The sequence below is a fragment of the Gopherus flavomarginatus genome, chromosome 3, assembly GCF_025201925.1.
Source record: "Gopherus flavomarginatus isolate rGopFla2 chromosome 3, rGopFla2.mat.asm, whole genome shotgun sequence".
NCBI classification, from domain to species: Eukaryota; Metazoa; Chordata; order Testudines; family Testudinidae; genus Gopherus; species Gopherus flavomarginatus.
The window spans coordinates 17,484,161-17,500,369 of record NC_066619.1 but is presented as its reverse complement, the minus strand read 5'-3'; the positions used below and the strand labels follow the sequence as shown (position 1 = coordinate 17,500,369).

General features: G+C 37.8%; 1 protein-coding gene across 3 annotated transcripts in view; it reads right to left on the bottom strand.

Moving 5' to 3' along the window:
- Positions 1-3,919: 3,919 nt before the first annotated feature.
- SMAD4 (SMAD family member 4) overlaps positions 3,920-16,209 on the bottom strand; it is a 43,100-nt gene continuing 30,810 nt past the window's right edge. Inside the window, exons 4-12 of one of the 3 annotated variants that reach the window (XM_050944734.1) lie at positions 16,087-16,116; positions 14,235-14,447; positions 12,825-12,944; positions 12,539-12,652; positions 10,932-10,982; positions 9,764-9,947; positions 8,368-8,536; positions 6,986-7,124; positions 3,920-5,294 (exon numbers count right to left, since the gene is read on the bottom strand). In XM_050944734.1, coding sequence (XP_050800691.1) covers positions 5,083-5,294; positions 6,986-7,124; positions 8,368-8,536; positions 9,764-9,947; positions 10,932-10,982; positions 12,539-12,652; positions 12,825-12,944; positions 14,235-14,447; positions 16,087-16,116 — 1,232 coding nt within the window. In that variant the 3' untranslated portion in view covers positions 3,920-5,082. Of the gene's footprint in view, positions 5,295-6,985; positions 7,125-7,580; positions 7,668-8,367; positions 8,537-9,592; positions 9,677-9,763; positions 9,948-10,931; positions 10,983-12,538; positions 12,653-12,824; positions 12,945-14,234; positions 14,448-16,086; positions 16,117-16,209 lie in introns of those variants that run through there. The other 2 variants (XR_007773259.1, XR_007773260.1) reach the window with 2 other exon arrangements.

Below are 16,209 nucleotides of genomic sequence, written 5' to 3'. Positions count from 1 at the left end.
TGAACGAGAGGTGTGACTCTCTTGCTTATGCTCACACACTTGTGCTAGCTCTCATCAAGCTAGTGCAACTTTAAATAGCTGTGTAGCATGGCAGCAGAGGCCTGGCTTGGTCATGCTGAATAAACATGCCTGAAACCGGTGGATACGTACTCGACACGGCTCAGCTGTGCCTGCACTGCCACTACTTATGCTATCGAATGGCTATACTGCTATTTATACTCACACACTCCCTCAACAGGAGCTAACATGTGTACACAAGCAGAGGAATCATACTCCTTGTTCACAGCGCAGATAAAGCCTAAATAGGAATTCAAAGGGGATTGTGTCCCCAGTTTACACTGGCAAAGAAAATCATTAAACAGTTTTTTGAACCATTTAAAAATCATTTCATTGGCAGTTTATCTCCAAATCCTCTAACTTTGGCATCTAAATGCCACCATTTTAATGCCAGTGGGGACGAGGCTGAAGTAAAACTAAATTTCAATTTTAAGCTTTGTGGAGAAGCTGTCCAAATATGGTGGAAATAATCCCAACCATTCTACTTTAAATGCAACTGAGAGTCAAGCCTTCTAGTATCAATGCTTTCCTGAAAAGAATCCAGGATAAGAGCCAACTGCTACCGCTCTCCAGTTGCCCAGGTCTGAAGGCAGCGCAGAAGGGTGGCAATACTGTGACCCCCTGTCATAAACAGATAGCTAAGGGTTAATGTCTCTTTCACCTGAAGCACCTGACCAGAGGACCAAACAGGAAACCGGATTTTTTCAACTCTGGGTGGAGGGAAGTTTGTGTCTGAGGGTCTTTGTCTGTCTGCCTGCTTTCTCTGAGCTTTGGAGAAGTAGTTCTGCTTTCTAATCTTCTGTTTCTAAGTGTAAGGACAAAGAGATCAGATAGTAAGTTACATGGTTTCTTTTCTTTGGTATTTGCATGAATATAAGTGCTGGAGTGCTTTGATTTGTATTCTTTTTGAATAAGGCTGTTTATTCAATATTCTTTTAAGCAATTGACCCTGTATTTCGTCACCTTAATACAGAGAGACCATTTGTATGTATTTTTCTTTCTTTTTATATAAAGCTTTCTTTTAAGACCTGTTGGAGTTTTCTTTTCTGGGAAATTTCAGGGAAATTGAGTCTGTACTCACCAGGGAATTGGTGGGAGGAAGAAATCAGGGGGAAATCTGTGTGTGTTGAATTTGCTAGCCTGATTTTGCATTTCCTCTGGGTGAAGAGGAAAGTACTTTTTGTTTCCAGGACTGGGAACAGAGAGGGGGAGTCACTCTGTGTAGTTTCACAGAGCTTGTGTCTGTGTATCTCTCCAGGAGCACCTGGAGGGGGGAAGGGAAAAAGGATTATTTCCCTTTGTTGTGAGACTCAAGGGATTTGGGTCTTGGGGTCCCCAGGGAAGGTTTTTTTCAGGGGGACCAGAGTGCCCCAAAACACTCTAATTTTTTGGGTGGTGGCAGCAAGTACCAGGTCCAAGCTGGTAACTAAGCTTGGAGGTTTTCATGCTAACCCCCATATTTTGGACGCTAAGGTCCAAATCTGGGACTAAGGTTATGATACCCCCATCTTGCAAATGCCTTTAGGGTCAGGACCCTCAAATTGAGAAACGCTGGACTCCCCCTGTCAAATCTGTATAGTATAGGGTAAAAGCACACAAAAGACCAGATTTCATGGTCTGTGATGTGTTTTTCATGGCTGTGAATTTGGTAAGGCCCTAGTTATCAGAGGATGTGAGGCCCTGACTATCCTCTCACTATCTGCAGCTCCTGCTCTGAGGCCAGAAGAACGAGGAAGGGATGAGAAGTAATGGGGCATGGCCTCTCCCTGCACAGGAGGTGGAGGCATATTTCAGTCTGCTCACCTCTCCAGAGGCCGATGTCCATTAACCCCCTTGGTAGGTAGTTCCTCCTGCCCACTCAGGCTCTTCCACATGCATGCTTGGAATCATGCCACGACCAGAGGAGCCTGCAGCCTGAGAGTGATTCTAGGAGACTGCAGGGATGGAGGTATGAGGAGAGGGGTGCAGCCCAGCTGTGTGTCCTGCTGAGACTGCCCCCCCGGCACATATCCTGGGAAGATGATGCCCACTGGCCAGCTGCAGGGTGCCCCAGTTGGGATGGGCTTCCAGACTCCAGGCATCAACGGAAATACTGTCTCTTACAAAGAGGAGAGTACACATGGGACATGAATCTCTGAAAGGGAGTTGCAGCCAAAAGAGCTTGGGAACTGCTGCTCTAGTCCATCCCCATGCCAGCTCAAGATTGTTCTTATTTGTTTTAAGTGTCTCCAGGATGGGGCATCCATCCAGTTTCACTCTCACACACCTGGCAGGAAATTTTTCCTGATTATAAACCTGGAATTTTTACTTTTGGTTAATTTGTTAGTCATCTGAATTTGTTGCTCTAATCTGAATACTCATTTGCCTGAATCTGAACACGTATTCCAGATGCTGTTTACAAGAATTGAAGGGAGAGATCATTGCTCCTGTTTGTGATGCCTCTGAATATACAGCCTCATCTGTTGATTCCTTTCAGGCCACAATAAAGTATTTGATTTGGTTTATTTTAAATCAAGTAGAGGGAATCTTACAGTATACCATCAAGCTGGCAGAAAGCTTGGGGACACAAGTATATGCAAAGTTCTGGAGGATTTCTTTGATGTAGCTGTGCAAAGATCAACAATTATAAACTGAAATGATGAGTGCCTTTAGGAGATGCATAAAATTCTTCATAGGGAAGCCACACAGAATCCAGTTCATGCAAACTGCCCCACGACAATTAACTTGTCAAAAGTTTGTACATTTTCCAAGTGGTCAGGAACCAAGAATCCAGGATTAAGAGCACAGCAGATAATTCAACAGCCAGATGGGTAAGAAGAGCCTGCGGTCAGGCTTTACTAGTTCCATCAACAGAAAAAACCTTCTTCCAGAGACCATTTTTGTTTGTTTGTTTTTAGGGCCACGTCCAGACTAGGGTATTAAAATCGATTTTAGATACGCAACTTCAGCTACGTGAATAACGTAGCTGAAGTCGAATTTCTAAAATCGAGGTACTCACCCGTCCAGACGGCGCGGCATCGATGTCCGCGGCTCTCCGTGTCGATTCCGGAACTCCGTTCGGGTTGATGGAGTTCCGGAATCGATGTAAGCGCGCTCGGGGATCGATACATCGCGTCCAGACTAGACGCGATATATCGATCCCCAAGCAATCGATTTTAACCCGCCGATGCCGCGGGTTAGTCTGGACGTGGGCTAGGATGAGTCAGGATCTTTGACCAAATGGTTAGAAGCATCCAACCACCTAAGAAAAACACCCCAGCTGTCACTAATTTGGGCAAGTCATTTGACTTGTGTGCACATCTGTAATATGGGAATGACAACCACAGACTACTTTTCTAAAGTACTCTGAGCTCTATGGATGAAAAGGGCTCTATCTAAATGCTATCACAGTCTTCTGCAGATTCTTGATATGATGCAAGGAATGTGGCAAAAAACAAACAAAAAAACCCCTTGAATTATGTTTCAAGACTGTTTCTTATTGTGTTACCTGCTGAAACTGTTCTATTAGATTGGCTCAACATAACAATGCAGGCAGACTGAATTAACAGTGTTTGAATGCAGCACTGGATTTGCACTCGGTAGTTCTGGGCCATTTCTTCAAGTTCCAATTCCCCACACAAATGCCATACCCAGTCGCTAAGAAACAACAACTCTTGCTACATCTCAACAAGTACAGAAAAGAAAGAAAAGCTTAGAAGAACCCTCATGAAAAATACTAAAATTTAGGGTGGAAGTTACATAAATCTTAATGCTATTGGCTGATGATGATCTTTCAAGGAAAAGTGACCAATTACTCTACATTAGTGGACTGAAAGAGAAGACAAAATATTTAATATAAGCAAACAAAATACAATTGTATAAATTGGGGTTTTCAGAATTTTATTTATACTATTAACTAGAGAGAAAGCATACATATTGTAACTGTCATACAGTCAATACATTTGCAAGTTTTTCTACTTTAAATTCTCCATACAAAGTCATTGCCAATTGATGAGGTCACTGATGGCATCAGGCTTAAAATAACCAAGAGGTATAAAAACAAGTTTGTCATCTTGCCCTGAGTGGAAATGGTGAACAGATACAAAAACTGGATCCTAAATACTGATGTCATAATGTATGTGATTTAATGGTATATGCAAGTTATCACTTTTCAAATTAAGTATAAACAATCAAGCTACCCATTTTAGACAAATGCCAAGTCTGACTTTTTTCCTTTGTATTTAGATCACAGAAGTCAGCAGTAGTTATGAAAACATGTTCCTGCCATTAGGATATGCATTATGTCATTTAATTGGCAATTTTACAGATTGGATATTTCATGTTATATTTAAACTGAGTGCCAGCACTGAAAGTATCCACTCCTGTTAGTGTTTTAAAAAGTGTGCCTATATAAATAAAAATCTAAGACATCTTTTTAAAATATAATAAAGGAAAAGAAACATTTTCTTTTTCCAAGCTACTTTTAATTATTATCAACAACATATTCCTCATTTTTGGCAGTTTGTACCCTTCAATCTGGAAAATCACAGCAAGATATTCATCAAGATAAAGAAATATCTGTTGCTAACGATTTGTTCCCTAAAAGAATTAAATGCAAGATTTCAGTAACTATAAAGTTGTTTTAAGGAAAATGTTTACGGTGATTAGAAAGAATTTTCAGATATAAATATATATTTTCTGCATACAAAAGGGTCTCATGAGGCTTATCAGCAAGTTGCCATAACAGAGCAGATCAAAGTTACCAGTACTGTGTTGAATCCCTTTGAAAGTACCCATATGGCCTTTACTTTAAGCTCTGAGCCACCTGCTGGGACAGTAAAGTTCTGAAAAATTAACTTGAAATCCAATTTCTGCATGTTCAGTTTCTTTCTGCTAAGAGCAAGAAGGCAAACACATTTTTAAAACCTGGTTTTAAAAGATTAAGCAGAACAAAAGTAAAGTATATCTTCAGGTTATAAACAGAATTGTATTTTACAATCCACCATCCCAACACTACAACGGCCCACAGCAGTGTGCAGAGGGATCTCAGTCCAGAGGTTGCGGGTCTGCAATAGGCATGGTATGAAGTACTTCATCTAGAAGCTGGAGGGCCCGGTGTAAATGAATTTCAATCCAACAGGGTGTTTCTTTGATGCTCTGTCTTGGGTAATCAGGCCCCCAACCTTTCACAAAACTCATCCTAAGTATGCACAAGCGGCGAAGATCATCTACGCCGATTCCAGCAGCAGCTGACAAACCTAAATAAGAGGTTTTGAGTAAATGTTCATGTGTATTTAGTTTCCTCAGACATGCTGTTTTACCAAGCCAGTTTTACGCAACACCTAGCCAATTCTACATAGTAACCCGTTTGCTCAGCTGTTCCTCCATGTACAGTTCTCCCTCTCCACAAACCATACCAATCAACATTTATAGATGTGCTACAGATACATAGGTTTTCCCAACTCTACTTTTTGATTTATGTGACTATGTATCCTTGTAAACCTGTATAAGCAATCAGATACAACCAGTTAACCTGAAAATAGTTATGTGATGCAAGCCAGTCTTAAAAGCCTATTTTAGAAAGTTAAGTACAGCTAGAAATACTTATATCTGGAATTAAGTGAACAGTAGACTGGTCAGCCTTATGAGAAAGTACTGACAATTCAATATATAGCCATCTTGATTCAAAATGGCCCAAAAGAGACAAATCCAAATTAAACAAAAAGCAAGCAAAAAGGACTTCCAAATCTGTATATGTAATTTATCCAGATCAACCGTCTGTATACAAGCATATATATGGAGTCAATCTCAGTTTTCCATTTCAACACAATAACCTAACAGGACTATACAAATGGTGTTGGGAAACCTCCAACATTTACTGCAGTTTATTTGCTGCTAACGTGATTTCTTTAAAATATTTGTAGAGAGGGGCCTAAAGCCATAATTGTCATTTGAAATGTGCTATTAATGAGACCTGTTTGTATTTCCATTTTAAACCTCTATTTCAGTGAATTTAACGTCGCAATAAACATTTCCCAACAGTGTAAAGTTGGTACAGACTACAGGTTGCCTTCTCAAGGAAGATTTTTTTTGTTTTAAAGCAGACAAAAATGTACTCCATTTAAAAAAAACGCTTACCCAAATTATTCTGTTGCTCTTTATATTGTTTTGTTCATGTTTAATGAAACAGAAGAAAATATGAATATGGCAATTGATAATTAAATAGGACTGTTGCTTTCTGTTAATATTAACAAGTTAAATTATTTTGGCCACAACATTTTCAATGTTCTCTGAAATGGCTTGAAATAATCTACTTGCCAACAGCAAGACAGAAGCTAGAGAAGATTGATGTGCTTAAGTAAGCGTCCAGCATTTTCAAAAGCCTGGCTACTTATTTAGGTGCCTAAATAGGACCTTAGGAGCCTAAACTTGGGCACTTATTTTAAAATAAAACTCTTTCTTCTCAGCAAAATTCAGGGCAAGCTCAGTGACAGATCCCAACACGTTCCTCCAGAACAAGCTTTTTATATGGCTGTTTCCCCTAGACCTCAGTGATGGGCCCGAGTCTCACACCCCTTCCTCATTTTTTTGCAGCTGACTAGTACATTTAGAGCTCTCTGGGAAATTTTTCAAGCTCTGTTTTAGGAGGTGGAGATACAACTTCGTTTCGAGGAAAGTAGTTATACTGTTTGACCTTTGTGCTTCGGAAGCAGCATACTTTGTCTCACTCCTTTTATAGAGACAAATTCTGCAGCCATGTTCACACCCGGAATTCCCACAGACTTCACAATGGGAGCTTTGTGTGCAGAGAAGCTACAGAAATAGATATTCTTATTTACTTGACAAATAAGAGTAAGTCTGAAGCGTGAATAAGCATAGATATATGGTCCCCATTCACTATAGGGTGTTTTTCTTTAAAAAGAGCAAAGAAATTACTTAATGTACTTACTGATAGCTGGGGCTATTCCACCTACTGATCCTGGTCCAGGGATGTTTCCAGCTACTGCTGCAGCCTGGGCAGCAGCTGCAGCTTGTGCCGTGGCAGCCTGCTGCTGCATCTGACGATGACATTGGCGTAAATCAAACACCTTTAAAAAAATATAAAGTCCTGCATCACATAGATTTATCTTAACCACTGAGGGAAAGCGTTCATGAGAGCCAATGATATCACTGCTATTATGTATACGAGAAATTAAAAATCGTAACACCACAGAGTTAGTCTCCCTAGATACAGGCAAGCTTTTACCAACTGATTTTTTATTTCTATTGGGATCAAAAATTCTATCCATTGTTTTTACAGACTAAGATTTGAGCACTAGTAGCTATACAAAAAGCCCACCACACTGAGGCCCTGATTCAATCTATGTGCGCTAAAGAGGCTAAGACTGTCACAAACTGACAAAATCCAGGAGAAGGTCATAGCTTAGTAGTTAAATTCAAAAAGCGAGGAACATAAATGAAAAATTAGAGATGTGTCCTCCTAAACTTTGAGAGTCCCTGTCTGCTTTCGTCACAGCCTTGTTGAAACATGGCAATTTACTTACGCAGAATACTGACAGCTGTAGGCCTCAAATTAGAACAGCTAGGTTTCAGTTTGTGGGCACACTGCTTTTTTATGATCAGACAGGGTACTGAAATACACAAGAATTCTGCTCTCAGAGACTGAGGGTTTTTACAGTGAGTGAAAGAAATCCAGTGCCCTGGGTACATTGCCGAGCACAGTAGTTTGGTTTTAAACCTCATTTCACCCTGAGATATATGTAAAGCAAATTATCATTTTAATGTGGGTTAAATCTGAAATGTCAGAAAAATATACGATTTTGTATAAGAAGTTTGACTTTTGGTGGATTCATTGGTTCAATATTTCCATGTCGATGCTTTAATTAAAAAATTAGCTATTTTTTAAAGATTTTACTACTACATTTCAAAATATTTTTTTTTCCAAAATGAGAAAAACAAACAATTGGACCATATTATAAGCTTAAGTAACCAACTTTTTGTACTAAGTCGTTTAAACAAAAACTGTTCAAATGCAAAACCACTGCTAAGATTGCTTGTGACAGAATTATGAAATGGCTGGTTGCTTCCATAACATATAAACAAACACTGTCAATTTAAAAAGCCATTCATCAACAATAAAATAAACAAAAAACTTTACTGGGCACCAGTTAGCCTAATAGAGGCTAAAACAGTTTTTGTTTTAGTGGGAAAAAATAATTTAGGTTATTTGGTTTACATTTCTTTCAACACTTCATAAAACAATTTGCCATTTACAAGGAACAGATTCATTTGTTGTTTCCTACAGTTGTCATCCAGGATATTCAAACCAACCTTTATATATGCACTTGGGTAAATCTTGTGAACTGCATCTCCTGGCGCACGCCCTGCTTCTCTATCCAAGTAGTAACTCTGGACGAAGACTGCATGGTCACTGAGGCACCTAACCCACACGTCGCCTTCACCTTTACATTCCAACTGCACCCCTTTACCTATGTGCAACCTTAAAAAGGGGAAAAGGTCCAATGTACTTATGTTCACAAGCTACACATTCGAACCTTGTTAAATGAACCATACACAAATCTTAAGAGTTCTCAGCAGTCCACTATACCATAATCTAAATTCCAGGCTTAAAATAATTTACCTAGAAGGTGAATAATTTACTATTTTTCAAAGAATTGGGATTGTTGAAGTCTTAGCAGCAGCAGCAGTCAACTGCAAGATATGCAACAAAAGCATGAAGGTATATCACATCCATACTGCATAATGAGCACACTGCATTGTATATGTAACATTAACTTTACGGAAGTAGCAGCATGGATAGGCAACGTAGGTCAAGGAACATTTAAAGTAATTGGAGACAAAGATCCTGCATTCCAAAACCTTATCTGAGCAAAACACAACACTTGGGCCTACTATTTCAGCAGAATAAGAATCCACACTGACAAGTGTCCCAAATTGTTTGCAGCATTGCCGTAGCCGTGCTGTATTAAAACATGAGAGAAACAAAATGAGTGAGGTAGTATCTTTCCCTGGCCCACCTTCTGTTGGTGAAAGACCACACAGAGCTCTAATGTCATCCAAGTGTACAGTCCTGCATTAGAGAATAGCATTCTACACATCTTTTAAAGCAATGCTCCAAAACAGCAACATGACCTCTTGGTGATGTCACAATCATGCACCATATTTTAAGATAATTAACTATTACACTTGGAATTATTTTAGTCCTGTTGCATTCCTGTTTGTTTCATGGGGAAAGGAGTTTAACACTATCAAACGAGTTCCTGAAGTCCTTTTCCTGCTCCTTCACCAAAACTTAAGTGTGAGGGGAGAATGAAAAACAAGTATCTTTTTTTCCCTCAATTTGCCTATGATGCTCTAAAGAACCTGCGTGCTTCACTTAGTTTAAATCTTCTCTCCCCAAACCCAAGGACACAAATTGAAAGTTGACATAATTTTAAAAACAAAACACACAACTATATAAACCAACAAATGCTATATGCCACCTCAAGGGGCACACTCCTAGCCACTGATGCACTACTCAGACGCATGAACATACCTGAAGTATGAACCCAAAGGCCCAGGAAGACACATGCTGTAGTAGCTTATTAATCAATCAGAATGTACATAACGGCACTTATACCTTCAAAAGAAAGATATACACCAAAAGCTGGAACAATAAATATAAAATACAACCAAAGTCTGGTGTTCCAGAAGACATGTAAAATACCTTGCTCTTTCAATGGCTTCTGTTCTGTGTACATTAGAAAGCTGGCCCAGGCAAAAGCGGTCTCCTCCAGAAGGGTCTACATAACCATCAACAGTAACAACTGGACAACTTGAAGGGACTTTAAATGTCTCCCCAACCTGCACATCCATTTCAAAGTAAGCAATTGAACACCAGTACTCCGGAGCTTGAGAAGACAAAGAACAGAATGAAATGTGACAGTAAAAATCCCGCAAAACCCTGAGACACAAGGGTTTAGAACTTTTGCCATTTGTACTTGGAATTTAATTTTCAACAGTGTGTGCATGTATTTTTTTATGTATCTGTAAGAAGTCAGTAGTCAGAGCTTAAATGAGCACAAAACTACCTCCGCTTTCAAATTTTTATGTAGCATTTACTAGTAAAAGTTTTGCACATTAGAGATGGAACAGAACACCCGGGCAGGAATGAGATCATGGTAACTTAAGCTTGCAACTGCACTTAATTATTCTAACTGCACATCAATGTCAATGAATTTGCATATTAATTATACTTTTTATATACAGATAGATAGTACAGGTTAACTTTTAGGAAATTAAGAAAGAATCACTGCAAATACTAGGAGAAATACTGTTTTTACCATAATAGGACAGACACAAAGGTTTCTAGTTTTTACAAAAACCCTCAAGGAACAAGTATTTCAGACTTATGTTTATGAAACAATACTTCATTATGAAGAGTGTGGATTATATAAAAATTCATATTTTTATAATTAACATTGCTGTCTTATCACCAGTTAAATTCAGCTTTCAATCATTGCCAGTTTTTCTTTCAGTGGTAGAGGCCAATGAATGAAAAAATAAGTTACAGTTTAAATCATACAAATGATATAACCTGTGTGATGGGACAAACTGTATTATTGTAATGTTTGCATACAACCTTGCATCTGCAAGTTGGGTAGTTTTCTAGGTTTAACACCAAAACTATACTGCTTAGATTCCACCAATTGCTTAAGCTTAAAAAACAAATCAGTTTTTTCTAATTTTTCCTATCTCAAAACGTATTATTTCTTCGTAACACATGCTTGGCATAGCTTTTGAAGTAGGTGACACACGGCTTTGTATCAGGCCCATATGGAATAAATTGAATTTTCCATTATGCTTTGAACAACTCTTCAGAAGCATGCACTTACCAGGATGATTTGATATAGGAGGCTGGAATGCAAGTTCATTGTGAACTGGCCCTTTAAAAAAAAAAAAAAAAAAAAGAAGCATGACGTTTATTTTACACAAAGATACAGATTTCTGAGTATTAAGTTTTGGTAGAGTCCACAATGTGCTAGGCACTTTCCAAACAGAGAAGAAGGTATGGTCCTAGCCCTGACAAGGTCATTCTAAAAACAGAGGTCGGCAGACAGCTTAGTCTTGCCGAAGTGTAGTTAACTAAATTTTTATTATAAATTGGCTATGCTCCCCATAGGCAGCACAGCAGAAGTACATCTTTAGAAGGGATTAAATGTGCGGTCTTACAGGTGAGTTCAGGATATGCATCATGGACAAAGGCACAATGGCTTCTGGGAGAAGATGATAAAGTTGGTAGATGTCAATGGATGAAGTTGCCCAAAGTGAGAGGAGCAGGAGGCCAAGGAGAGAGCCCAGGGGTACCACCACTTAGGAAAGTCAAAGTATTAAATTAGAAAGCCAAGTAAATATTGAAAACCTTTATGAGTAACTTGAGCACCAGAAATTTTTTTGAACTCCAGTACTTCATATAAACAAGATGATGTATGAGTGGGAACCAGGTGTAAGGGAGTAATATAAAACTTAACAACAGAGTCTAAAATATGTTTTGATGATACAGGAAAACTGCCAAAGTAATTTACTGCAATAATTGATTTTATCTCCCCCTCAGGAATAAAGTGCAGAGCATAACCACTGCAACTAGAATAATTTATAAGTACAATAATAGGAAATCCAGAATGATCCCAGTGTTTAGAGATTACTGAATTCCATAACAGAGAAGTATTTTAATTTTTGTTCTTTTCTCACCACACTCCTTGCTCTTAGATAAACTATCTAATCTGCTATACCTTTAAGCTCTACTGATCCCATTCAAACCTACTAGATTACAACATGGAAAAACAAAAGTCAATCTATTTTGCCCTGAGGCCAAGAGCTAACTAGGAATCTTCAAAAAATATCCATTTTCAGGTTTGTTTTGTAGTAAGTGCAAATGTATGTGCCAAATGTCCCCAAGAATTGGGTTGTAGTGGGGCCAGTCAGCAATGATTTTTAACTTCTACAATATTTTTAAATTTTAATGCACATAAATTACACTTTAAAAGCAATGCCTCTAAGTACTGTAAGTTATTAAGAAAATGAGACTTTACTCTAAATATGTTTCTCAAGGATCTGAAACAGGAACTTGAACCAAAAAAGGCCAAACATTATTTCAAAAAATCTACATTTGGACAAAGGAAGTATTTACAGCCAAGTTATAAAGCTCTATAAACAGAGGCTGAAAAGGGAAATACTGACAAGTTTTTAACTACAAAACTAGATGGTGCCATTATAACACAACTAAAATTTTAATCTGCTCGTCTGTTTTGATGCTGCACAAAGTACAGTGCACCAACTCTCATGGAGCTTTTGTATTTAATTGTCAGATTACACAGTAATTATAGTTTTATAATTAATAGAATTTACACTTGTGGGGGGAAAGGTCACAAGAGAGATTCTGCCATTATCCTACAATGACAGCATAAAAAGTAGAGCTATTTGAAAATCCACAAATGCTTACAGTAATGTCCAGGATGGGGCATAGGTGGGTGATGCTGAAGATGTCCATTCTGGTGGTGAGGTATAGTAGGTGTGTACGCTGCCGTTCGACTTCCAGTCCAAGTTGTTGTACTATCTAGAAGAAGAAGAGGGGAAAAAAAAAAAAAAAAAAAAAAAAAAAAAGGACTGGGCTACTTTGCATTTAAGGGAGCTTAAATATGTCATTCCTATTTTTTTTTTTATTTCTCCTGAATATTTATTAATGGATTTAAAAAAACTAAAAAGAATGCATCAATGTGTATACTCACTGTGATGGTAAGTAGCTGGCTGAGCTGTAAACCCATTCTGCTGCGTTCCTGGCTGAGGCCCTGAAGCAATCTGTAAGAGTCCATCACTATGGCTACCTGTCAATATACTGGTTGGCTGACCTGGTAAAAGAACATATTTCCCATTCATAAATATTCCACAATTTTATTATAAGAGGGACACTGCACAATCCTACTGAGGAAAAAACATCCCAGTTATCAAGGCTATTATAATAAAGCTGCTATAACGTAAGGATATATTTATTGCAGGAAAGAACCTTAGAAAGCTGCAAGTAAGATACTTTTAGCATCAGCTAATTTTGCTTCTAATCTGACAGCATACTTATGACTGGGATTGCTCTGCACATTTTTATTTGCTTACACAAAAACATATCTTTGTTTTACTCATGTTTTGTTTTGGATATTTTCCCTATAGTGAAAAGAGAGAAGCTAAAGGCTTCACTTGAAAGATACAGAAAAAGCAACATGCTTCATTCAGCCCCAGAAACACTTATTTTCAATAAGATTTCCATGGACTTACTAGAGGCATCAAAGACTGAAAGAAAATTAAGACTAAATTATCTTCACACCCTTAGAGCAATATGATACTTTGGTGATGGGAGCGATACAAAACCCAAAATACAAATGGTTTCTCTAGGCAAGGACTGAGGGATGTTGCTGAGGTAGCATACTACTACTCCCTGATCTGAGTTCAGAGGATTTCATTTTCTAGGGCTGTGTGATAACTCATTGAATTGAGCACTTCCTCATAGCTAAATTCACAAAAAATGTTTAAGAAAAATTAGTTATGGCTTCCCAACGTGTTCATGAAGATTTTAAGAGAGTCTGCAATTTTTAAAGGCTTATTTTTCAAGAGGTCCAATTATTTTTTTCAAAAAAGTTAGAAGAGGGGGTGTCCTCTCAGCTTCAGAAAGTTTAAGAACTACCGTTCTGTACACAGGTTGATAATACTTCTCCGTATATCCAGTTTTATTATCCCTCCTGCTGATTTAATGGGATACTGAAATTTTCCATTCCCATGCCAGTTGTTCAATACTAGAGTCAATGACTTAAACAACACAACAATGAACAGTGTTTGTAAGGGTTTCTCAGCAAGTGTGTATCAGTTTTTTGTAGTTTAGAAAACTCAGTAAGCGCAATAGTTTGGGTGGGGAGGAGGGTTAATAGAAAAAAAAACTGATTCAAATTCTAGGTTCCAAGTACAATCTCATTTTAACATCTGAGATCAACAGGCCACCTGGGTTTGGAATACACTAGTACCTCACTTTTTATGTTATTTACTTTGATAAAGTAAAAGCAAGTTTCCTATGCAATGTCCACTTTAGAGAAGATCAAATGGTTGTGCCATTCAAGTATTCAGATTTTATATTCCAGATAATCTAAGTTTCTTACTTGTGGAAGCCACAGGAATGTTGGGAAAGTTAGTGGTGCTGGTAGTGCTAGACTCAGTAGGAGCTAACATAGCTGGGGTGCTGTAAGTCTCAGTAGAAGCCCTGTTACTTGGTGGATGCTGGATGGTCTGGACTGAATGGCCTTCAGCTGTAGATAATGACTGTCCCTCAAAGTCATGAACATATTCATCTTTCACCAACATACTTGATGGAGCTATGAAGAAATAAAAGTTTAAATCCTTAAGCGTGCAAGTGCATTTTACTAATTTATAAGTAAATATATGGAGCAGCTCCACTTCCAAACAATTACAACAACACTATTAAAGCTGCATTCTTGGACCTACATGGACCTTGTTACAACATTGTGGGACATGTTCTCTAGTTTACAAATAAACAAACAATTCATCCAGTAGCTGAGAAGTGTAAAAAGTAACTGTACAGCACACCAAAGAATGGTGAGCTCCATTTGCTGCCTCTGAAATAGCAATTTAGAATATGCATAATTTGGGAACTAACACCATGCTGGTTTCTGTTCATCAGAGTATGGCTGGAGGGGGTGAGAAAGTGGAAATGCACTGTCAAGCACTTTAACTTACATTAATGCAATACTGAAGTTAACACTTTAAACATGCAATATCTTATAATAAAAACTTAATTCACCAACACTGCACATAAAAAAATCCCTTGCTCTCAAGCTACTTTTATGCAACTCACATTGGAAGTGTGCATATACATGCAAAGCACTACAGATGTAACTTCATATTTAACAACTACCAGCCCAAAATATTCTCTGTGGCTAGTGTGGGTGAGTTACAATAATACGAACACTAACTTTTGCATTCTGTATTGAATGTTTTAAATTAAAATTTGTACATTGCATTAATTCCGTGTTTGTTTTTGGTTTAGGAAATGTCAAAGGATATTAAAATATTTTCCTTTTGTTCTCTATCAGTTGCATATCTGTAGTGAGATAGCAGCACAAAAATATACTTATGTAACCAATACATACCATGTATTTAGTAACTGTACTATAAAATTTGGTACAAACTTGATACTGTGCAAATAAATCATTTTCAATTGCTTCTACTCCTGCAGTAGAAAGCAAACCGGCCTGTACTCTAGTCTATTGAAAGTTTCAATTTGTAAAGTTTAGCAATTTGATTTGATTTGATTTTTTATACCCAAGACTTCCAGGTACTTGAACCAACAAAAAAATCCCACCACATCTGTCCTTTATGAGGAAAGAAAAACCCTAGCTTCCGTGCATCGGTTGCATACACAATACAGCTACACAAGTAACTGAAACCCTGTCATGTTCCTTCTCTGAGTATACCTGGAAGCAAATGTTTAATTGTTTCCTAGTTTTCAATATACCAGTTTGATTATTCTCCAGCACACTTGCCATAAGTCTGAAGTTAGAGTTCAGATGTTTGAATTAGTTGTGCAGTCTTAGTTTTTAATATTATTTTACACAGGAAAAAAGTCTATTTTCCGCCTATCATCTAACTCAGCTGGTAAATATACTACATTGTCAGACTTATTCTGTTCAAACAGAAACAAAAAAAAATGTTTTGGCTTGTAACTTTCCATGTTTGCTCTGATCCCAAATCAGAGTCTTTGGAAAGTTACAAATGAGTGCAACTCGAGCAACAATGAAAGGTGAGTTGAAAGCTTAGGCTATAACTTTTATGATGCACACACCAGATTGCTTCACATACCACTATTTTGAAAGGTCTCCTAACTAGAGAAATAAGTGCATTTCTATCCTTGCTTTCCCTCCCCCCTCAGCATGGGAGAATATTTGTAAATATGCTATTTAAAATGCAATCAATTATAAACAATTAACTACTTACCAGAACTCTGCAATGTCAGTCCTGAAAGATCTTTTAAAAAGAAAAAGGAATCTTTTAAAGAGTAAAAATATATCTTTAAAAACCATGAAATGCATTTACAAGCTTATGAATTCATTTGATGCA